We start from the raw sequence: 23583 nt of genomic DNA, 5'->3' as shown, positions 1-23583 counted from the left end.
ACGGGTTGGCGAGGACACTCCCGTGCCTTCCCTGGGGTCCCTGGGCCGGCCTGGGTGGGTCTCCAGCTGCCTCAACCTTCTCCGCTGGAGGAAGGGGCCCTGACGCTCGTCGTGCCCTCCTAGCCCCCATGAGTTTGCCATGTGGCGCCAAGGCCTTCAAAATCGTTCCCAGAGACAAAGTCGTGGCACGCCACCACGTCTGCAGCTGCACCAGCCGCCCAGAACGCCCGTCCGCCCTCCCTGCCACGTCAGCCACGCTGTGCCAGCAGGGGCGAGGGAGACACCGACCCCCGGGCTACGTCTCCCACTTTGTAAAGCTTAAAATGCTCTCTCGTTCCCCCCTCTTTCTGTCCCAGGCCCTGTGACCTGCACCCAGGACAGGAAGGCCTCAGGAGGGACCGGCCCCTTGGGGCTCTTAGTCCCGGAGGCTGGGCTTCGGGAGCACGGGTCCTGGCTGTGTGAGGTCACCGTCTGGGGGTGGCCTGAAGGTGGAGATGGGCGGGGAGCCACGTGGAGAGGGCTAGTTCCACGTTTGAGAAAATGGAAACCTCTCCCAACTGGGATGGAGAGGCCGCACCGGCTCTGGTTGCCAGACGCCGGCCTCTGCTCTTAACAGGAGAGGGTGGTGGCGGCCGAGGCCAAACGCCAGGACCCAGAGGCCCTGGGGACCCAGTCTCGGCCATTTTCCCAACGGCCTGTGAGCTGAGTGCCGGCCAACTGCCAGTTTTTCTTTCTGCTCTTGTTTTTCTAACCAGCAAGGGAGGAATGATCACACACATACATACACACACACACACACACGCACGCACACACGCTGTGTGTGTCTCTCTCTGCAGGACAATTTGCTTCCTAAATGCAGCCCCAGTGGAAACAATGATTTCAGTGCGTTTCTTGCTCGCCGCACACCCTCCGCTGCCTGATGTCATGTGGCTCTAGCTGGGAGCGCTGGCCCGCAGATGATCGTGTCTTTAATCACAATATCTATTTATATTAACGGCTCTGCCTTCCTGGTCGTCTGGCTTGGCGGGACGTTTTCAAGGCTGAGGGGGAAGAGCACTGCCTCGTTTGATCAAATCTGCCCATTTTGGGGGGCGGCTGGTGCAGAGAGGCTATTCCACAGATGGTCTATAAGTGCCCGCAGGCCTCCGCCAGCCCTGGGGGGGAAGGCCACTCCCCAGCTCAGGGCACCTGGCCACACGAGTGATACCCTGCTGTATCCCCGGCCCCCGAAGAGGCTCTGTGACACCCTCTGCCCCCCATAGCAGGCCTCTGTGGCACCTAGTTAGTGGCTGCTGCCATCCTGAGCTCGGAAGCTGGCCTTGAGCAGGCTCCCACCCAAGGCAGCTCTCAGGAGGGGCCCCTGGGGCCAGTGGCCATGCCTGGACACAGGCAGCCTGGGACCCTTGCTTCCCACCCACCCACTCACACGATAAAGGGATCCTGCAGAGATGCTGGGGCTACAGCGAGGCCTCTGGGAGACTGAGGTCCTTGGAGAGGCAGGTCCTGGCCCGGGGATGGCTGACCGCTGGCTTAGAGCCGGTGACGGGAGGTGGCTGTCTGCAGAGGCTGGGAGAGGCCCGGGCAGCCCACGGTGAACCGGACGTGGGACCCGCGCCTGGTGGATGGTGCCCCAGGCCCTGCTGGGATGCAGAGCGGCCCTGGCCAGTACTTATTCTGATCAGCAGTTTCTTCTCCTGTAGGGTACGTGCAGGGATGCACACACACACGTGCACACACATGCACATGTACACACTCACTCCTAAGAAGGTCCCTTCTAAAAAGTGCCCACAGGAGCCAGTCTGCCTGTGTGCACGGATACACTCTCGCCCCGACCCCCCACATTTGAGTTTCCCGATGCAAGACACCCCACCGGGAGGTTATGCTGACTTGGGCTGCGTGGTCAGTGAGGCTGGGAACTGGGGCAGGTTTGGTGCCCATGATGTGTGCTGTGTGTGGGCGCCCAGGGGCTGCGCGGCGGGGGACGGAGTCTGTGCACGAGTGACCGGCCGCCGTGAGCCCTTGCTCCCCCAGTGGCCCATCTTTTCTCAGAAGCGCTGCATCGTTTGCCCTCCGCTCACTTGTTCACAGTTTCCTTTCCAGAGCTGACCCCCTTAACCGTGGGCCAGAGGATGCTCTGCCCCGGTCGAGAGGACGCACAGGCCGATCTTCACGTCTAATCTAACTTCTCACATTTGCATCTCCCTCTCATACATGGCACCTGGCCAAGTGTGGGGTTTTCTCTTTCGTTTTACCCCCTTGGCCAAAAGCCAAGGCCCAAGGTGGGCACGGGGCACAGACGAGAGGCGGAGGGCTGCTGATAGCCGGGGTGGGGGGGGGCCCGTCCAGGCTGCCCCGTGTCCTCCGCATCTGCACACAGAGTCCGTGCAGGCAGCGGAAACAGTGGGCTCGGACCCTTCCCGACTGCTGAGGTTCCCAGAACTTACGTTATGACTACAAGCCAACACGACTTCACAAAGCCCATCTGCACGCCCAGAAAAGCAATGACTTGTAAGCCTGTGTGCAAGTTTCCTTTCCAAGCTGGCTGAAAAGCTTAGAAACCTATGATAGATGCACTCACTCACGTGTGCTTCCTCCCACAGGGGGACTTGCTGGGATACTCGCCCTGGAAGCAGGCTATGCACCAGTCCCACAACCCCGGCCCCCAGCCTCCACTCCCACCCAGCCCACTCCTTCCTGGCCCCTCCCAGAGGGAACGGGCCCTGCTCCCATCGAGACTCGGACGCTCTTTCCAGGGTCTGCAGGTGAAGGAGGTGGTGGGTAAGAGGAAGACGGCCCCAGTGAGGTGGCCGCCAGGCACAGCGCTCTCTCCCTTTGCTTCCTCGACCGAGGGAGCAGGTGACCCAGGCAGGCCGGGGGCTCAGTCACCTCTAGCGGGACAGCTGGAAGCTTGGGCTCAAGGCAGTGGGCAGGAGGGGGGCACAGCCTCAGCTATTCAACAAAGGCCCGCGAAGCCAGTCAGCATGGCCTCTTTGGGGCAGGAGTCCAGCCCTGTACAACCCCCAAGTCGGTGAAAACACCCAGAGCCAAGTCTTCAAGCTCCCAGAGTTACCCCCCGACACACACACTGACATGCTGGAGCCCGAGAGGCCCCAGGCCGCCCAGCCTGGGGTCAGGAGCCAGGCCCTTTGAGCTGGAATCCGGGCTCTGCAGCCGAGCCTTGAGGGCCTGGTCATTTAACGTTTCCACGCGCTTCCTTCTCTGTCAGTTCCCTTCAGTTGGACACAGTGCGGCCCCTGCTCCATAAGGTTTTGTAAGGATGCTGTGAGGTCATGCGTGTGAAGTGATGGCTCAGCACAACCTCGTGCGGGCAGTGAGTCAGCACGATGCTGGTGTGAATGATGAGTCAGTGCTGTGTTGGTGTGAACAGTGACTCAGCAGAATCTTGTGTGAAATGAGACTCGGCGCAATGCTAGGCAGAGAAGAACCTTCAGTATCTTCCAAACTCCGAGAACCAGGGTCATGCCCCCGCGGTGGCCCACCAGAGCCCCAGACCCAAGCCCTGTGACCTCTGACCCCTCTCTCCCCAAACGCACCCCAACCTCAAGGCCTCTGTGCTCACAGCCCCCCGTCGCGAGCCCTCTCCCCAGGCACCCCCTTGGTTCACCCCCACGCCTCCTGCAGTCCTCTGCTAGGACGCCTCTCACCCAACAGACCGTCCTGACCTCCCAGCACGTGGACAGGACAGCACCCACCTGGACACCTGGAGGGCCTCCTGACCCTGCACTCCTGCCCCCCGCCCCCCACTTAATGTGCCTGTCACGTGTGCCGTTACGATCTGTATGGCTTAGCCTCTGTCTTCTCCACTGGCAGGTAAGCTCCGTGAGGACAGGGGTCCAGTTACTTACGGCTGGCCCCTGCTGCCCGGGTCAGGGCAGGCATACAGCCCGGGCTCCCCAAAGGCTGATGGGGGGTGAACAGCAGGACTTGGGGGGCAGCAGTGGGATTATCACACCTGCTGGGGCTCAGGGCGGCACGTGCGTGCGGGGAAGAGGAGGGGAAGTGGGGGGCGGTGGGCTGCTGGGTCCTTCGGCAGGACCCGGGTTTCCTCACCACCCACTGCCCGCCTCTGGCCACTGGAGGGGCGAGCGAGGGGGAGGAACCAAGGAGGGCAGAGCGAGGACAGGCAAATCACGGCATGAGAGGGTGCGAGGGAGCAAAGCGATGGTGAAGCGGTACCAGGAGGGCAGCCAGGCCCGGGCTTCTCGCGGCAGAGGTGTCAGCAGCTGCCACGAGTGTTTTCTGGACAAACGGGGTCCCGTGAGTGGGGAAGAGCCTGGGGGTTTCACGCCTTGGCCTGACCCCCAAACTCCCACACCTCAGGGCTGGAAGCCCAGGCTGGGGGGCCACTCACATATGAAAGGTTTGACGGTGCTGTGGATGTGTTTGTGCTGCTTGAGGCCCGAGGACGTGGCGAACGTCTTCCCGCAGTCGGGGCAGGCGTGGGCCCGGGCGCCCACGTGCTGGGAGCGGATGTGCCGCTGCAGGTTGCTGGGGTCCGTGAACACCTGGGGACACAGACACCGTCGAGTTACTCCCCACCTGTTGCTCCCCTGCGGGCCTGGGTCTGGCCACGGCATGGGGGTCTCCCTGGCTGCTCTGCCCCTGCACTGAGCCTGGCCCGGCGGGTCTCTGCTGCAGCGGTGACCCCCTGCATGGCTTTCAGCGAGCCGTCAGGCCTCCCTTGACTGTTTCTTCAACAGTAATTCTCGCGAGAACTGTGACCCTGAGGATGCTTGAGACGGGAGCTCAGAAGCGTCCTTCAGCTCCAGTACTTTGACCCATGACGGCCTGTCCTGCCACGCTGGCAGGGGCCCTGAGAGGACCCAGGTCTGGCCCCGGGCCCTCCCCGGCTGTGCTGCCCGGCCCACTTCCTCTCTTCCCCGCACGACTCGGGGGCCCGTCACCTGCATCTCGACAGTGGGGGCGGGGCCGGGCTCGCGACCACGTTACACGTTACCTTCACACAGTTTTCACATTCGAAGCGCTTGCCACTGTCGTGGGACATCTGGTGGCGGATGAGGTTGGACTTCCAGTTGAAGGCCTTGGGACACTGGTCACACTTGTACTCTCGCTCCTCTGTGTGGATGACCATGTGCTGCTCCAAGCTGCGCACAGTGGACGGGGGTCACTGCGGGTCCCCCAGCCGCCCGCTGCCCGGGAGGGAGGGGCCTCAGCCCAGCACGGCCTGTTCCCGGCAGCCCCTTGGAGCCCCTGCCACTGCCTCCTGCTCAGAGAGCAGAGTGAGGTCTGGCAGCCGGTCTGTCCATCTCCCCCCCTGGACAGGGCAAGGGGATGGACTGGAAGGCATGGCCTTCCCACGTGGGATGGGGGGGAAGCCAGTGCGTGGACAGAGCTCGGGCCCTCACCCAAGACCACACCCCAGGCACCCAGCGGCAGGCGGGGTCCCAGCTCAAAACAACTTTCACCTTGACGCTAACCTTGGGCCTAAGAAAAACGGGGTCTGGAAACTTCCAACACTGCCACGAGCCCCAGAGTGGGACGAGGCCCAGGAGACCCAAGGCCTTCCCCTCTGAGTGACCTGGGGTTGCTCGCTGGCCAAGCCAGACCGAGAGGCTGCCCGCCACGCACACACCATGGAGGTCAGCGGGGAGTGAGGGCAGGGGGTCTCCAAAGGAGATGTGGTAGGCGGGGCGGGCACAGCTGCTGGGGAGGGGCTGCTGCACTTGGACGAACCAGCAGCTTGGAGCCCCCTCCTCTCGGGGGACATCCTGCTTCTCCTCCTGTCCCAGGTATGACCGTTAATCTTCATGAGCAAGGCAGCAATACATCATGGCCCGTTAATTACGGGGCCCAGCCATCCATTTAGATCAGAAACGCTTGGTTCTCGAGCACCCGGCAGATTGTAGCTTTTCCCCTGTTGTTAATTGTGATTTATGTGTTTATGTAAAGAAAACACGGACCCTCTTGAGCGGCGCTTACTGCCAAGGGCCTCAGTCGGGATTTGCCCAAACTCTTATTTTCTCAGTCATCCGTTCAGGGTGGAGGGTTTCCCGTCCCCAGGGGGCCGTGACGGGATTGGCATTCAATTTTCCACAATCCCACAGCCAGTTAGTGACCTGATGGGGTTTTACTCTGACTTTGCAGGGCTGCCCTGGAGGATATTCTCAGAGGGAGAGGAGGGGCGCACATTGGGAAGGTCTTCACTGGGACTGCCCGGCCTGCTTCTCCCCCCATGGGTCCCCGGGGCCCCTGCTCCCAGGGGCTGGGGAGGCCATGTCCGGCCATCACACAGCTGGCCTGGCATCTGTGCCCACGCCTGTGAAGTCTCCATGGGGGCCCCCATGGGAAGCAGAGGCTGGAGCCTGGGGTGGGGGGTGAGGGGACCCCCGGGTGGCCCCTTCCTGCTCCTGCCCACTGTCTGAGAAGCATGCCCGAGGGCCAGGCACTCCAGGAAGCCCCTGGGCGGCATCCCCCAGCCTGGTCCTGGACATCACGGAAGTGGCCCTGGGGCCTGACCCCTGCACATCTGGGCGCCTGGCCTGTGTTCCTGACTTCCTCCAAGTCTGTCTCCGCAACTCGGCCCTGACCCCAGGATGGTGGGGCCGCTGGTGGCTCGACCTGGTGACTTGCGGCTCCTTTGTGGATGGGGGCTCTGACCAGGGGCCTGGCCTTTACGGTCAGAACAGTGACCACCGGTGGCCTCCAGCCGCCAGCCGGCGGGCCTGCTCTGTCCCCAGGGGCGGATGCGCAGGCCAGGGTACCTGCCCCTGAGGTGTGTCTCCACCTGTCCTTGGAGCTTTGGGCCTGTCAGCCTGGGAAGGCCTGAGGGGTCAGGGGTGACCTCTGCCCTTCTCAGGGCTTCCTCTGGGCCCCCAGGGCCAGCGGACCCTGCTGTCCTTGACTGGCTCCTGGCAGCGGTGCGGGCAGGGCGGGGTGGGGGCGGCACCTGTACTTGCTGGGGAACATCCGCTCGCAGTCTTTGCACTCGTGGGCCTGCCCGTCGCTGCCCCCGCCGCCCAGGCCCTCGGGCTTGAGCTCGTCGGCCAGGCCCTCGTAGAGCACGGCCCCCACCGAGCTGCACGCGTACTTCTTGTGGCGCCGCAGGTCCAGCTTGGACGGGAAGAGTTCGTCACACGCGTCGCAGCGGAACGTGGGGTCCTCTGCGAGGGAGAGAGGGCGGGCGGTGGGCAGGCGGCCCTGGGCCTGCCCCAGGCCCACCCCAGGCCCGGGGCTGCCGGCTGTGCCCCCTCCCGCATCCTCCCCGCCCTCCTCCTGGACCTGGGAGAGGCTGCCCCGGGGGACACAGAGGCGGCAGGGACCTGCGTCTGCCCCACAAGAAACACCGAGAAGCGCTGGGCCCCTCCCCGCGCCTCGGGAGCAGAGAAGGAAGCCTGGCCAAGCGCTTTGTGTATGAATCAGAAGAAAGACGGCACGGCTCCAATGCGTATCATAAACGATTGTCGTCAAGGTCAAACAAATAAAAGGGAGGCGGCTATTATGAAGTTTACGAGGCAGCATCCTGAGGACCCTGCCAAGCCAAACAGTTCAGAGCGTGAGTCCCCCGGGAAGGACCTCCGGGGCCCATCCCCAGCCCGTGGCTGTCCTGACGCAGCTTTTCCCTGGAGCGGGGGTCCCCCTCCCCGCCGAGGACCGCCTCGTGCTCCCCGCAGGTCTGAACAGAGAACCTGCACGAAGAGCTCCAGCACAAATGAATCGAAAGGTGTGCTGGTGAGTGGCTGTGTGAACGCACGTGTGCTCCTTGTGCACGGGTGTGCAGCTGTGTGTGTGTGCACGGGTGTGCATGTGGGTGAATATCTGAGCACGTCTGCCTCCTTATCAGGGCACCTTCGCATGGATGTGCAGGCATTTTTGTGCACCTGCACTCATGTTTGTGCTGGTGTCATATGTATTCCTGTGCACGTGTGCATGTGTTTCTGTCTGCCGCCACAGGTGTGAAAATGTGCGTGCCTGTATAGCTGCACACTTGCATGCAGGTGCACACAAGCATGCCTGAGTGGGCACATCTGCATTTGTGCACGTTTGTGTGTTCCTGTGTGTGATTCCTTGGCACACGTGAATAGATATGTCTCTGTGCACGCATGTGTGTTATGTGTGCACATGCACATTAAGTATACAAATTCGTTTGCATGATTGACCATGTGTCAAGTGTGTTGGCTGTGCATGTGTATACGTGACGGCATGCACATTTGTGTGTGACTATGCATTTGTGTGCCTTTGCGTGTCTGTGCAATTGTGTGTGTGAATATGTGTGCATGGGTTTGTGTGTGAATGTTATGTGATTGTACTTGTGTGCATGAGTTAGTGTGTTTGTGTGAACGTGGGTGGGTATGTGTGCATTTTTGCGCGAGGGTGAGTATGTGTGTGTGTGTGTGTGTGTGTGTGTGCACGTGAACAAGGACCTCTGGGCCTGGCAGTGAGCAGAGCCTTAACCTTGGGCTGGATGCTGACTGAAAGGGCCTGACCCTAAGGGGTGCAGAAGCCAGGAGGTGGGGGAGATGGGGGCAGGCAGAAGGGGTGGTGCCCCCTCCTCGGGGCAGAGGGCCACCATCAACATCTCAAGACAGGGGGTACCTCTGCAACCTGGGCCTGTGGGCTGGGGGGGAGGACGGGGGGATGGGAGGACTCCTCGAGACTGGAAGCTTCCCTGAGCCTGAGGGCGAAGGTATTGCTCCCAGCGTCTGGCCACACCCGGTGCCCCCACTAGTGGGCACCCAGAGCCCCCAATGCCCAAGGGCGACACTCCTGTGGGATCCATCTCTGAGATGCCCCCGGGCCTTCGATGACACCCTTGGACACACACAGAGGCAGCTGTCACCTTCCCTAGGTGACAGGGGAGAGCTGCGGGGATGAGAGGAGCCCGGGGGAACGCGTGTGTGTGGGGCAGGCCAGGCGGGCCCAGTGCTGGTCAGACACAGCCGAGTCCCAGCGTCCTGGCCTGCTCGCCGGCATGAGGCTGCTGTCAGGAAAGTGCCTGAGCAAGAAGGGGAAAAAACAGCTCGTGCTCAGAGTCTGGGGAATCCAGTGACAACCCCCAGCCCTGCCCTGGGTGCGGGGACCTGAGCTTAACTCGGGGCTTAGAAGGCTCTGCCCCCACCCCGTATCCCAGAAAGGCCACCCCTGGACCTGCCCCTGACACGTGCTGAGCCACAGAACAGACTGGAAGGAGGCAAGAGGGCCAGCCGGTCCTCAGCAACCACGGAAGCCCAGGATGGAGGGCGGCCGCACCAGTGATCCTTGAGCCAGCGTTTGCGAACCCAAGGCCAGCAGGACCCTGGCGTCCCCGCCAGCGGGCAGCACCACTGGGCAGAAGCAATACGAGGTGGTGGGCTAAGTCAGAGAAGATTCTAAAATGAAGCCACTGAGGCCCTGGGCCGGTCCTCGGGTGCTGGGGCAGAACCCCAAACACAGTCCCGGGAGGGGGCAGGTGGGCAAGAAGGACACACATCACAAACTAGTCACCTGGCAGGTCTGCAAGACGCTGCCTCTAAAACAGGAGGGGGCCTGAACGCTGCTTTCAGGGAAATGGCCACTGTGACATGGAGGCAGGGACCCTCCACGTGGCAGGCTCCGTCCCGGGAACTTTATACGGTGTCCCCTCCCCCGAGCCCTGCATCAGTCCGCATGCTTTGTCACCGGTAAACGGAGGCTGCCTGGGGAGGCTGCCTGGCTCCCCGGGGCACCCAGAGGGGAGGTGGCAGAGCTGTGTACGCGGAGCCGTCGCTCTGCTGGGTGCCCGGGGCAGGCGGTTGAGTCCCAGCTTCCTGCTGAGGGTATAAGAAAGGCACCCCGTGTGGCGTGCGTGTGGGCACGCACTGCCACCCACCCGCCCCCGCAGGCCTTCCCTGTCCTTAGAAACAGGGATTCCTTTCCACTGGGTCTGAGGACCAAGAGTACCATTTTAGAACAGAACCGGATGCATAGACCCCACAAAACTGCTCTCGTGGGCTTGTTCGGACTTCCTGGGCCGGAATGAGGCTGAGGGGGGCCCCTCCCACCAGCATCAAGATGAAGTTAGAAATGCCAGTTTGTATCTTACTCTTTCTGGACCCACCTAAGAACAGTCACCAACGTTGAAATTTGAAAACAAAGACAAGAAGAAGGGCCAGCCCCACCCATCCATAGCACTGACCAACTTATTTTTCCAGTTTGGATCTGGAATTTGGATTTACAATGAAAATTCAGCCTGTTTCTCACTCTGAAGGCATTTGAGGGCGTCCTGGAGGCAGTGGAACCAACCGTGGAGGGCACCCTCTCCTCCATGCCCCCATCCCACCACCGACCCAAGTGTGTTCCTGTCGAAGGACAGAGCCGAGGACAGGACACGCCCAAGTCTCGCCCACCTGTGCCATGGTGTGGAAAGGTGTCCCAACGACTTCCACGCAGGTAAAGTTGACACTGAATACACACCCAGGGCAAGCTGGACGGGGCAAGAAGGATGTGTCCAGCACACGTGGTTTTCACTTTCCCAGCACAAGCAACTCCATTTTAAAGAAATACTAGAGTATGTTACACTCTGGTTACATTATGTTTATTGTGTTGTATTGCTATATTATATTATATTATATTATATTATATTATGCCTATCTCATGCTTTATACATAATACACTGCATCCTCTTGATCTTTTTTGGAGAGGGGGAAAAGTTAATAAATTTGAGCCTTTCTCAAAAGAAAGGCATATTTGAAAGGAAATGATTTTCTTTATTTTCTCCCAAGAGCAAGAAGTTCCCCTGGAAGAGAAATCTTTCCCCTCTCCATTGAAAGAGTAAAAACAAAATAAAAAGTCCCTGGAACTAATGAATCTGAAAGTGGCTCCCCTCTGCTCTGAATCACTTGTAGGTAAATGGGAACTGAATTTCTTTACAAAGCTGCAGCTTTGAAAGAGCGTTGCCAGTCCCAGGTCTGCAGGACTGGTGCTGTTTCCTCCAGCGAACTGGCAAAGCAGCCCCCGCCCCCATTTCTTCCATGATACCTGGACGTTGTCCTGGCAGAGCCCCTGCCCCCAACAAGAGCACGCAGAATTGTGATTCAGAACTGAAGTCTCTTCATCTAAATCTGGGGAGGCCGTGGACCGGGGCTGAAGCTCTATCTTCCACCGAAACCAAACTAAACCAAGCCCATGGCGGCCTGATGTTTTGTTTGTCAAGTCTCAGCCTCACGTCTATCTGAAGTTCTATCAGCAACTTTTCAAGGCAAAGCAGGAATGTAACAGAAAAATACATCAGTGCCTAATGGCTTCAGGGAACCCAGGGGGACACAATTATGTGGCATCTACATGCTAATCTACCAGACTGGAGGCTCAAAAACCCTCAAGAGTGCACTCCAAATTCCTGCCGTGATAAGGGGCCGCTGCATTTAGCTGGGGCTGGGATAAAAGATTTTTTATGATAATTATCTTAGTGAGGAACATTTTTACATTCTCTTTCTGTGTGATTCAGAGTTAACTGGGTGCGGGGGGGTCGGGGGGTACTGTTGAGAGGTGAAGGAGTGATCTTGACAGCAAAGGGTATGGAAAGTCAAATATTTGATGTTGGACTATTATGTGTGGAAAGCAATTAGCCCACAAACGTTTGATAAATTATTAGGAAAATGTAGACCCAGGTTATTTAAGATCGGGCGTTGGAAGGGGGACAGGAATCAAGGTTTTTAAAACCTTTTGGAAGAAAGACATGTCATCATACAAACGAAACCCCAACACCGAGCGTGCTCCTTGGGTTAGGCGGATTTATCTCTCGGCGTTCTCGTGCATTATCTAATATTCACAGGTCTTTTCAACAATTATTTTAAGTAAAATGAGACCATACCCCTGCTACCCAGAGCTCAGCCGTTCTTTTCTCGATGGCCTAATTAAAACCGAAGTCTAGAGGAGAGCATGCGTAGGGCCGTCTTGCAGAATTGTCCTTCTGTGGAGATAGCCTTTGGAACAACTCACAGGCACAAAGTGCTGCCCCACAAAGGTGGGCCATGCTCGGGGACCAAAAAGGTCACTCTGCTTCCTGCTAATTCCAACGCCCAGCTCCCTGGTCTAGCCAACCACACCCCCGGGCCATGACATTGGAGCAGTTCCTTAGAGAAACTTGCAGTTAGGGGCATTAATCATTAACCCTTGGAGTGTTTGGAGGGGAGGGGAAGAAAAACAGGAAGGGAAAGACCAACCTCCCTCCTTTCTCTAGCAGGAATGGCATCATGAGCTCCGGACATGGCCAGAAGGAGAGGCTGCCTTTCTGCTCATTTGTGGGGTCTCATTCAAAGAAGAGACACGGTCTACTCAGCAGCTGCACTTAGGGAGTTAACGGACCAGCTGGTCCTACGCTGCCAACGCAGCTTCCTCCAACCAGACTTTTCCTCTGTGGCTTAAGAACTATTCCAGAATCCCAAGGCTTAACAATGTGGATGAAGAAAAAGAAATCTGGATTTCAGAAATCCGAGCTTATACGAGACTGTGATTTTCTCAAGCATCCTCTGAGATGTGCCTGAGCATGGACGAACAAGGAAGGGAAGTATGTCTACCGGACAAATGCCGAGTGACCAACCGAGAGGAAAGGACATTTGAGACGCTTCCCGCAGTCCTGCTGAAAGAGCTCAGTGGCCACCGTACCACCGCAGAGCCCACCGAAGCCCTAAATTTTCCCTCTCTCCAAATAAATTTTCCCTTAAACTGTCTCTGGGACTTTTTGCTTTTAACTGCAGATGGGCGTTACTTTCAAAGACACTTATGGCATCAGTGCCCTCTCTTAAACGAGACCGAAACTTTCCCCTGGCACGGACTCTGGAGGCAAAGGTTTCCAAGCTGCAAAATGGTTTTGTTTGTTTTTAAGTCATGTAGAGAACAGGCAATGTTGCTGCTGCTAATACTAATTATACAGTTTTTAAAAATCCCCTAGGACTCTACTGCTACAAAGCTGTAAGGCGGCAGGACACCCGTTCACACGTACTGTCTGAAGTCGTCTCGAATTCAGGGTGTGGCCCACGTAACCCAAGGACAGAGAAAGCAAAGCGCTTAGGTTGAGAAGTTGTTAGGAAGAGGCTGGTTCTCTCATTTGGGGTCCGGGTGGTGGGCCTTGGGAAGCAGCTGGGGGACCCCCGGCCCCTGTCATGTGGCCCGAAGTGATGGGAGCTCCAGGCCTCTGCTCCTGCAGGTGGGGGCTTACCATCCAGGCTGGGGGGCACCGTCCCCAGGGAGTAGGAGCCTTCTTTCACGTGGACCAGCAGCTCTTCTCCTGGCTCGATGTCCTTAATGACTTTATAATAAATCTGTGAAGGAGAAACCAGAGAGAAGGGGTCAGCTTTGTCCGCCTTGCTGCTTTAAAAGCCACATTGCGCACACCCAGCCCGCGTGCCGTTGACACTGCTCATTGGGGAGGCTGGCCCGCTGGGCACTTGACCTGCCTTCTAATTGCTGCTAAGAGGTTCCCCTTTGGAACTCGACAGAATACACTCAGAAGGACTAGAGTCTATTTTTAACTTGTTTGATCCAGATTTTGGATATTGATGAAAGGGGTGCAAAAGGAAATAGGTGAGGATTAGCCCCAAAGTTCCCAAGCAGGGCGGGTCCTAGAGGGAAATATTAGGGAAAGTGCATCTTTCCATCAGGAGTGGAGCCTGGGTGGATTCCCAGGTTCCTTTTGTCGGTATGTATGTAAGACACCCTTTGCTGTCTGGGGGCGGGGTGGGGTCTTCAGGGGGGTCGAGAGTGAATCTGGATGTTTATGAAAGTGACTACGAACGCAGACGGAGGCCCGATCAGCAGGTGTGAGTCTCAGGTGAGTGTGGACGCCACCTGCGCCTGCCGCAAGCTCGGTGCCAGCAGCCGCTGGCGGTCTGCGATGGGGGACACCTCTGGAAACAGAGATGGGTCGGGTGGGGCTCAGGGCAGAGTCTGCAGCCTGGAGCAAGCTCTGAGGGACGTCCCGCCTCAGTACCCCGAGCAGCCCCGCACCTTGCCAAGGTGTCTCCTGAAAAAACACCGTCTGCATGGGAGGTGGCAGCCACGATCTGGACAATTCCAGCAACTCAGAAGGGCAGCATGACAGGGGCCATCGGGGATGGAGCCCAGGGACCAGGCTCCAACAGCCTGGGGGGCTTTGGGAGAGGACGGGGCCTTCCTTGCCTTTGCCAGACCCTACCTGGGAGCCCCTTCCCTCCCTGGAGACCAGGGACACAACTCCTCTGGGTGGGGCACCCACTCCTCACGTGAGCGGGGCTGACACCTGGAACCCTGCACCTTAAATGTCAGGCAGCAGGGTGCATTTCTCTCAGGCCAGTCCACTGCCTAGCATGCTGGCACGTGGTGTTCGGGTCTTTCTTCAGATAACAGTAACCAAGGAGCTTCCAGGAGCCCGAAAGCTCGGCCACAGGACTGGCTGGTGGGGGCCAGAGAAGGACCCGAGACGAAGTCCCTCTGCCCTGGGAGACCTGGGGGCTGAGGCTTCTCCAGGCCATTTCCATCCGAGGTCCTCCAGCGCCACCCTCCCCATGGGAGGACCTGGCGGTTAGGTGTCAGGCCGGGCTTCCCAGAAGCAGCTGGCCTGGCTGTGTCCCCAGGGACTGAGCTGGGCACCGGCCTGCCGGCCTCCCTCCCCCCGCCCCCGGGTCCCGCCCTGGGGAAACATCTGGAAGGCTGAGCTTCCTCATCTCTGGTGGGGCCCCTTTCCCCCTCTCCCCCTCTCCCCAGGCCAAGTCCAGCTTGGACGCCCTCACAGACTGCCAGTCTCGACTAACTGCAGAATGACACCAATGTGCTCTCAAAGGGACAGCAGAGCCACACTGCGTCGCCAAACGCCCAGCCGAACACTTGGACTGCGGAACTGCACCCAGTAGAAGAATATGCACATGCGCAGTAGAAGAATAGCACATGCGCAGTAGAAGAATAGCACACGCGCAGTAGAATACGCACATGCGCAGTAGAAGAATAGCACACGCGCAGTAGAAGAATAGCACATGCGCAGTAGAAGAATAGCACACGCGCAGTAGAAGAATAGCACATGCGCAGATGGCTTCTCAGTGTGCAGGGCCCCTTTCCCTGTACTCGTTAGTAATTCCATTTGGCAACTATTCCCTGGCACGTCGCTAAAATAATGATGAGATTTTGAAAACGGAGACTAGAAACTGTACCATATTACCTTCTGTAATTAAATCAATGGTTATTAAGCTCCCAGTTTTGTATGATTTTATCTAAAAATTACACAGTGGCTGAATCATTGTTTTAAAAAATCAGGCTCGAGTCACTGTATTTTAAAATCGGACCCAGAGTGAATCCCACGCTTCAACAAAGCTCGGAGGAGCCCCTGAGCCATCCCGGGGAGGTGAGTCAGAGCTTATTAATACGCAGGAACAATCGCACTTTCATCCAGGCGGCGGTGAGTGAGCGCATCCAGCAAGCGCAGGTTTAATGCGCCCGCGGGCCGCTGAGTTCCTGCGCGCAGGCTGGGGCGGGCCCGGCAGCGCGGTGGCTTCTCGAGGGTCCCCGTTAGAGGGCAATGTGGACCCGCCCGCAGCATCTTTCCTGGCCGCGCCCCCCGCCCAGCCCGCGAGGGCCAGGGGCGCGCGAGACCGGCGGCGCTCTCAGACCCGGTCCCGGCTCTGCGGCGGCCGCGTCATCTCGCGGCCGGGATGCTGGGCTCCTGCTCCAGCCGGGCTTCCGGGGCTGGTGCAGCCAGCCTCCCTCCTCCGCCTCCCCCTCCGACCCCCTCTGTGGGCCACCCAGCCTTCCAGGACCCCCACCCCACCTCTCCGAGGGCCCTCGGACCTCCAGAACCCCGCCCACCGCTTACTGGGAGGCTGCCCGGGTCCCCTCCCCCACACCCCTCCCAGCTCCGAGGGCTGCACGACCTCCTGCCCCCCTCCTGCCACGCCCCACCCCGCTCCGACCCCCTCGGAGGCCGCCTGGCCTCGGGGGGAACCGACCCTCCCCAGTCGCCGCCGGAGGGTCTAGCGCGCTGGCCGTGGGATGCAGTTTCTTGCGCAGCGGGCACCCCCTACCCGGCCTGGGACCCTCGGGGCAGCCGCCCGGGCGCCTAGCAGGGGCCGCCTCGACTTTGAGCCGCAGTCGGAATTAATCGCTATTAGTGCTGATCGCAGAGCCTGGGGCGGGGCTGGGGGCGGTGGGCGTCCCCGACCTGCCTCCACCTTGAGGATGGGGCGGGGTGGCAAACCGGAGACCACTCGAACTTTCCCAAGCTCAGCCGGTCCGCCTTTGCCAAGGGCGCCGGGCTGCGCGGGCCGCCCTGGTCCACACAAAGGCCGCCCGCGCTTTTACGACCTGTTCCCAGTGGCACCAAGGCCTTATCAGCCAGACGCGCAGAGAAAGACCCGGTTCCTGGTCTGCGGGGTCGGGCGACTTCCCGGGACAAAGGCCGGGCTTAGGTGGGACTGAGGCCTGGGCGGTCTCCTGGCTTATAGGGCACAATTACAAATTGCGCATTTACTGTACCGGCCGGCCCCTTCCGTTCGAGGCCTGTAATAAATTATTATTGCAGCCCCTTAAACATTCCTAAAGTCGGTTTATAACCTGCCTTTAATTGTGTGCCTCTCCGTGGGTCATATTCAGACCTCAGGGCCAAGTGGGCATCACGGACGGGCTGAGTCCTAAGGCTTTGCACAAGAGGGAGGACAGAAGCCTGTTCTCCAGGGAAGAAGGAGCCCTGGCCTCGGATGCCCTTTCGTTCCCAGGCTCAGCGCAGACCTGCCTTTGTCGGCATCTGAGTACCCAGGCCTGTCTCTAAACAGCATCCCTGACACTGTTTAAACTCGCCTCAGTCCTTGGACTGTGTGGCAAGGCAGAGCTGGAATTTTCTCTCTGGTTTCAGGATCTGAGGGCAGGGGCGTCGGGGTGGGGGGGGAACTCACAGCAACAGCTGAGTTTACTAGCGCCAATAAATGTCTGCTCTAAACGGCTTTAAAAAATAACAATGCCAAACAGACCTGATCCCAAGTTAAGTCCGTGTTCAGCATTTCAGTTCTCTTTGGAACAGCGAGACCTGATTGAACACGGGCGGGTGACACCAGCAAGGGGGCCTCCGGATTCTAACTGTATTTAGCCTGACCTGGCCTAGTTTCTTCCCCTTTTACCACCTCTAGACACAAAGAAACGGCTCCTTGTAGGTGAACGGAGCTGGGAAAAATAAGTGGCCACGTTCTCAACCAAAGACGGAGAAACGGCCTGAGAAAAGTTGGGTTTCATATGGGCACATTCAGCGAGACCCAGCCTTTTAAGAAAATGAACATCATTTTCTTTTCCCCCAGCAACATTCTTTAAGACAAAGAAATATTTCAAATTGATGATGGCTGACACTTTGGGATATTTTCTCCTTAGAACTCCTTAAGTTTGTTTTTGTTTTTAATACCAAGTCAGTTTCACAAGGATAGATACTATTTTCAAACATGAAGACGTACATTCCACAATTTTTATTCCTCCTTAATCTTAGAATTTTAAAATTTAAATAGGTGAAAAACTCCAGCCAACCTACACTGGGTAGAAATGACTAGATTGCAGACTTCCAGCCTGTAGGTTGAATTCAGGCCAAAGCCGTGCTCTCGCCTCCCTGGAGCAAACGGTTTACTTAAAAAACATGAAAGTGATAAGTGAACTGGACCATGTTCCCCCCCGCCCCCCGGCCCCTTTGACCAGTTTGAGAAATTTTAAAGGCGCATTTGAGTAAAATAGGTGAAATCTCTTTCACAGTGCTTACCTTAAAAAAAAAAAAAAATTAAACGTCTCTCCATCCTAGATTTCGGAATTCACTTGTGCTTGAATTTGTGAAGGCTTTCGGTGTGGTGCACAAGGGGCTTTTCACGAAAGAGAAGCACACAGCGAGGGGAATTTGCATTGCTCTAAGATCTTGCTGAAAAGCAAATTCGCCCGGTGGCCAGTCTGCCTTGGAGAGAGGAGGCTGGCCTGAGGGTTACCCCTGGGCATTTTTGGTCTCTCAGGATCCCCAAAGTGGTGAGGTGGGTCCTAGCGCTGCCTCATTGCTTCAAGACCTTTGGAAGTGTCACCATGTTTCTTCATTACTTGCTGTCCCCAAACGTGGACCATCTCTCTCTGGGAAAGTTGCGGACACTGGAGTCCTGAGGCTGGTGGAGGGGTTGAGCTTAAAAAACAGCCCAGGTGATGCTTCAGGATGAAGCAGGGAAGCTTGCAGGGAAGCAAGCGTTTGGAGCTGCCCAGGGTCTGGGCAGGTCTTTATTTCCCTTTGCCTTCACTGTGGGACCCTTTCCCTGGCTCTTTCAGAGCAGGGTAGGAGCAAGGGGACGGCCAGCCACTCTGGGTTCATTCGGCACCACCCGCAGTCTCCAGGGACGAGCAGACAATTCTTTCCTTAGGCCGAGAGAGGGGAGAAAGCTTGTCATCTTTGGGATTTGCCACTTTCCTCTCTTCCCAAGTGTGGCTGAAGCAGTTTGTGCCTAAATCTTTACTTTTTGCTGTTACATATTCTGTCACCTTCCCAGCAGTTCAACATTAAAAAACATCTCTCTATATATCTTTTCTTAGTTGTACAGTTTGTACCTGGATGTTACAATTATATTTATCTATGAATTATTATATTTATATATAATATAAAAATATATAGTATACAGTTTGTACCTAGATTTTTTTTTTTTAACTTTTGCGTTTATTTATTTATTTATTTATGGCTGTGTTGGGTCTTCGTTTCTGTGCGAGGGCTTTCTCTAGTTGCGGCAAGCGGGGGCCACTCCTCATCGAGGTGCGCGGGCCTCTCGCTATCGCGGCCTCTCTTGTTGCGGAGCACAGGCTCCAGACGCGCAGGCTCAGTAATTGTGGCTCATGGGCCTAGTTGCTCCGCGGCATGTGGGATCCTCCCAGACCAGGGCTCGAACCCGTGTTCCCTGCACTGGCAGGCAGATTCTCAACCACTGCACCACCAGGGAAGCCCTAGATTTTTTTTTAAATGTATATATGTATATAGTATAAATTATTGGTCACAGTTAAATTGTCTTCATCATTCTTAAGTGCCTTCTTCTAATAAAGTATCCCACTTAATTAAGAAGAAAAAAATATAAATTCTGGTAAATGATGATAGCCAGTATCGTGAATTGATACCTTGCTCTTTGCCCCAAAGGGGGTGAGTTTGCTCCAAAGAGTAAAATGCAACAGCTTTCTGACTCAAAACAAATTTGCTGTATTTTTCAAGTCTTTTGTAAATTGGTTAAGAAGCGCTAAAATGAATTCCCCATCCTTCTCATTTTCAAACAGAACATTGTATCTAATTGTTTGGAAGCTACCATTTAAACCGGCCCATCCACTTACGATTTTTAATTTAAAGAAACTGTGGAGGGAGTGATGGGCTGTCCGGCAACAGGGCAGAGCAGGGCGGTGGACGTTGCCTGCCTGTCGTTTAAAATCCTAGCCCTGGCAGATCGCTCGCCCTGACACGGGGATAGGCGGTGGGGGAGGGGAGGTGGTTCACACCGGAGCAGAGGAAATGAAAGCAAAAGAAAACGCCTTGAGCTTTGGCCCGGGAACACCAGGCTCTCATCAGAAACAAGTGTTGGCTCTCAAAGACAGGGTGCTGCGCGGTTATCCATTGGCTCATCTGCTAATGAAATTCCTTTGTTTAACACGCTCCGCGAAGGAGATTAGCCTTTGTCTGCTTCCACTTTGGGGAGACTCGGCCCCTCTGCTCAGGCTGAGCCCCTCACTGGCCCTCGGAAGGTGCTGGCGGTGGTGGGTTTTCCTCCTGCCCGGCCAGCCCCGGCAGTGGGGGTGCAGCGCGGGCCCCGCAGCCCCTTCGAGGTGTGCTGGGGGCTCCGACCCCCAAGTCGCGCTCCCCAACACGTGCGCGTGTGACCCCAGCATCACGTGGTACCATCTTCAGCCCCACCGGCCACCGACATCCTTGCCCTGCTGAGGCAACGTGGCAGCAGGAGAGGGAGCTGGGCCGCGCACTGGCCTCTTCCTGCCTTTGCTTCCTCGGGTGGGCATTTTATTTCCAAGCTCTTGTTTTCTTTCTTACCATTAAAATAAATCCAAGAACAGACCCTGTCTGTGTCTTCTGAAACATCTCAGACCAACTTGTTTGCTCATAAAGGTGGGAGGAAGAACCACCAGGGGTGATCTGAGGGTCTCGCGTTTTCCAAAAAGAAAAGTGGGAGTTGGAGGATGCTGGGGGAACGGTCGAGCCTCCCAAGGTGAACCGAAGCTCCTGTGGGCTCCTTGCCTTCTCTTCCTGCTAAGCTGGGAAAGTAAATCAAAACACCCCAGGCTCTACAGCTATGGTCTGACCACCCCCCAAAAGTCCCAGAGGATGACATGTTCTGCCACAGCTGTCTGCTGTGCATGTTTTGGTCCTAGCACCTGGGCCGCCCTAAAGCTCGTGTGGCCTCAGGACCGCCTGTGGGTTCTATGCGGTGGCAAACCACAAGTCACCTTTAGGTGATGCGCTGGGTGCAGGGGGACATTCATGGCCCCCCTGGCCTTTGCTGCCTGGGGCTTACCCCTCCAGAGCTGCACAGAGGAGGGCTGAGGCCGGTGCTGAAGCTGGTGCCCAAGGAGCAGGAGTGACGGGCCAGTCACCGCTCCCCGAGGTCCGCTGGGGCAGGGATCGCTTAGAGCCACAGGGCTCCAAGAGGGGCACAGATGAGGACCTGGGGAGGGGCCCTGAGCACGGCCCTGCAGTCCCACGGCTGGGCAGGGGGCACGTGGTCAGTGGCCTGAGTGGCTCAGGGGAGAACGAGGCCCGGCCGGATGGAAGGAGGCCGTCCTGGGGGGCTGCACTGCCCGGTGCCTGGGCTCCCTGAGCGCCCACGATGCAGCTGGAGGGCTGCCAGCCGCTCAGAACCTCACGGGGCATGGGGGGTACGTCTGTCCCCACGGCCTGTCTGGCCACTGGCAAAGGCCGTGCTGGGCTGAGGGGGATGAGACCCCCTGACCTCAGCTCGCCGCCCCACATGGGTCTCTCCGGAGGACTCGGGACCATCCAGGAGGCCCGTCCAGAGCTGCCTCAAATCCTCTGGTCGCTGTGGCTTCTGGAACGTTCTCTCTAAGACACCCTCTCCTGCCTGGTCTCCTTTGTCCTCTGGACATTGGGGCTCAGGTCATGGTCACGAACTTCAAGTCAGTGCTCTTCTGACGGAAGTCACTTCTCTACAGAATACCATCTGGAAACACACTGTTTCCAGAAGCCGTTTTTATGGATCTGAGATCTTCAGCCCGGTTTCTTCCCTGTGTCTGTGCTGTGTTGGGAGGAGGTGGTGTGTATGTGTGTCTGTCTGTGTGTGTGTGTGGTGGGGAGCAGAGAGAGAGAAAGGGAAATTGTTCACTTAAGTGTGTTTGTGTGTTTGTATGAGTGTGTGTCGTCGGCGAGGCGGGGGAGGGGGAGTTCCCTAAGTGCCAGGAAATCCGGGTGGAAACTCTTGGGATTATGGAAATCTGAGAGACCCCATTAATATCGTATAATGTTTCCTTCTCAAAGAGAGGCCTGTCTTCAAAAATCTTTGTTTTATTATTAATATTTCAGGGACGTTTTTATTCCAGCTCTACGCAGGGTCAAGCCGGTCGCTTTGCAGCAAGCTGAGTTGCCAACGGTCGGGACTGGGGGACGGAAGGAAAGAATTTCTGCTGGGCTGCGTGGCCATCCTGAGAGAGAGCACGTCAGGTTCTGAGAGATTGTCTACAAAATAGTTCGAAATCTAGCATACCCGCTTCAAAAAGGTATTTCTAAAATTCACTTCATTCAAACCAACAAATACTGAGAATCTATGTGTATTTCAGAGCAGTTTTCCTATTATTATTAGAGTTTAAAATTGTGTTATTTCTCAAAGGAAAATATATCCCACAAATTGCCCATCTCCCTTTGAGATCTGAGATGCGGCCGCCTCCTCACACCTCTTGGCTCCTGCTTTCCTGGGTGTTTGGAGGCCACTGCCATGCCGTTAAGTTTGGAGATGGGGACATTGGCGGGAATCTCGGTTGCCCGGTACCAGCAGGAATCACCCGCCATGGTCCCAGGAGGCAGGGCAGAGGGTCCTCTCTCCCTCGGAGGATGGAGGGTTTGAAAGGCCCTGGGTGGAGAAATTTTACTGCTTTTCATTTTTTTTAAATAATTTTTTTATAGATTTATTTATTTTTATTTATTTTTGGCTGCGTTGGGTCTTCGTTGCTGCATGTGGGCTTTCTGTAGTTACGGTGAGCGGGGGCTACTCTTCATTGCAGTGGCTTCTCTTGTTGCGGAGCAGGGGCTCTAGGCACGCAGGCTTCAGTAGTTGTGGCATGGGGGCTCAGTAGTTGTGGCTCGCAGGCTCTAGAGTGCAGGCTCAGTAGTTGTGGCGCACGGGCTTAGTTGCTCCACAGCATGTGGGATCTTTCCGGACCAGGGCTCGAACCCGTGTCCCCTGCGTTAGCAGGCAGATTCTTAACCACTGTGCCATCAGGGAAGTCCCCAGGCCATTTCATTTTTGCTTTTGCTTAAATATGCACCGAAGTCCTCTCCGAGCCTGTGAACTAAGACGGGGATAATAAATCCCCCATTTTTAGGCTGTTAGAAACATCCAGCAGGCAAGGATGAAATTTTGATGTTACATTGGGTTTAAGTATTCGAGCCAGGTATGGTTCCGAATGTAGGACGGAGCTTGGTAAGCACTGGGGGATAAAAGGGGGGTTAAATGAAAGGGAACCCATGAGTTTAGGGTATTCCTGTCCACTGGTCCTGAAGAAGGAAAGAGTTTGCTGCAAAGTAGTTAATTCCATTTGGACCCTGCGTGGAGCTGAAATAAAAGCTAACCTGAAATATTAATTATAAAACAAAGATGTCGGAAGATAGGCTTCTCTTTGAGAAGATGCTACAGCTGCATTTTCAAAAGCTTGCCACATAAAGGCACCTACCAAACGTTTCTTTTTTAAATAAAAAATCTGGATCCTTCGTTATTTTATGCTGCATCTTACAAAAGTGCAGTCCTGGCTCCGGCCTCCTGGTATTTTTTCACTGCCCCTCGGCTCCCAGACACACGACCAAGGACACATGTTCTTTGCAAAGACAGCCAACGGAAGGACCATCTTCCCATGTGCCTTAACCCTAATTCTCCTTCACTCGCATTTCACGTTCATCTGAAAGGGTCTTTTCTTTTTAATTTTTATGATTATTCTTTTCCTTTATTTCCTCAATATATTTTGCAATTAAAAAAACCCTTTTTTTCAAAATGTTGGGTTCTCAGTGGAAGCTGTAGACCTCTCAGTAGCAGAGGTGGATTTGAGCATCACCAGATCGTGTCCAGTGGAGGGAGGGCTGCTCGGTCCAGGCTGAGCCCCACGGCCAGGGACGGGGCTGAGCAGATGAGGGCGAGGTGCTCGGCAGCTCACGTGGGTCCCGGGGCCTCCTGGGTGTGTGCTCTCTGCATTTCTTTATGCAAAACTGTCTCTCTAAAGTCAAGAGCCTCAAACGGCTTTTAGAGGTTTGCGCTGGCGACTCGAAGCTGCACCCTGTGTTATGTGGTCTCCACAAACCTTTTTTAAAGCAATGGAATCCTTTTTGCAAATGAAATCTCACGAGTAACCCCAAGACAGAGGCGAAAGCAAACTCCTCTGATGGAAGCGGCTGGGCCCCCAGGCATCTCGAGGAAGCCG

At 56.4% G+C, this 23583-nt stretch overlaps 1 protein-coding gene across 5 annotated transcripts in view; it reads right to left on the bottom strand.

Moving 5' to 3' along the window:
* The window catches only part of PRDM16 (PR/SET domain 16), a 326016-nt gene that overhangs the window by 23852 nt on the left and 278581 nt on the right, over window positions 1-23583 (bottom strand). For 4 of the 5 annotated variants that reach the window (XM_057533380.1, XM_057533384.1, XM_057533393.1 and 1 more), the window contains 4 exons: window positions 13154-13256; window positions 6929-7142; window positions 4979-5126; window positions 4373-4526 (listed from right to left, as the gene is read on the bottom strand). In XM_057533380.1, coding sequence (XP_057389363.1) covers window positions 4373-4526; window positions 4979-5126; window positions 6929-7142; window positions 13154-13256 — 619 coding nt within the window. The remainder of the gene's footprint in view (window positions 1-4372; window positions 4527-4978; window positions 5127-6928; window positions 7143-13153; window positions 13257-23583) is intronic. The other variant, XM_057533389.1, reaches the window with a different exon arrangement.

This window comes from Balaenoptera acutorostrata, chromosome 1 (assembly GCF_949987535.1).
Source record: "Balaenoptera acutorostrata chromosome 1, mBalAcu1.1, whole genome shotgun sequence".
Taxonomy (NCBI): Eukaryota; Metazoa; Chordata; class Mammalia; order Artiodactyla; family Balaenopteridae; genus Balaenoptera; species Balaenoptera acutorostrata.
The sequence above is the reverse complement of the archived record's forward strand: the minus strand, read 5'-3'. Positions and strand labels throughout refer to the sequence as shown.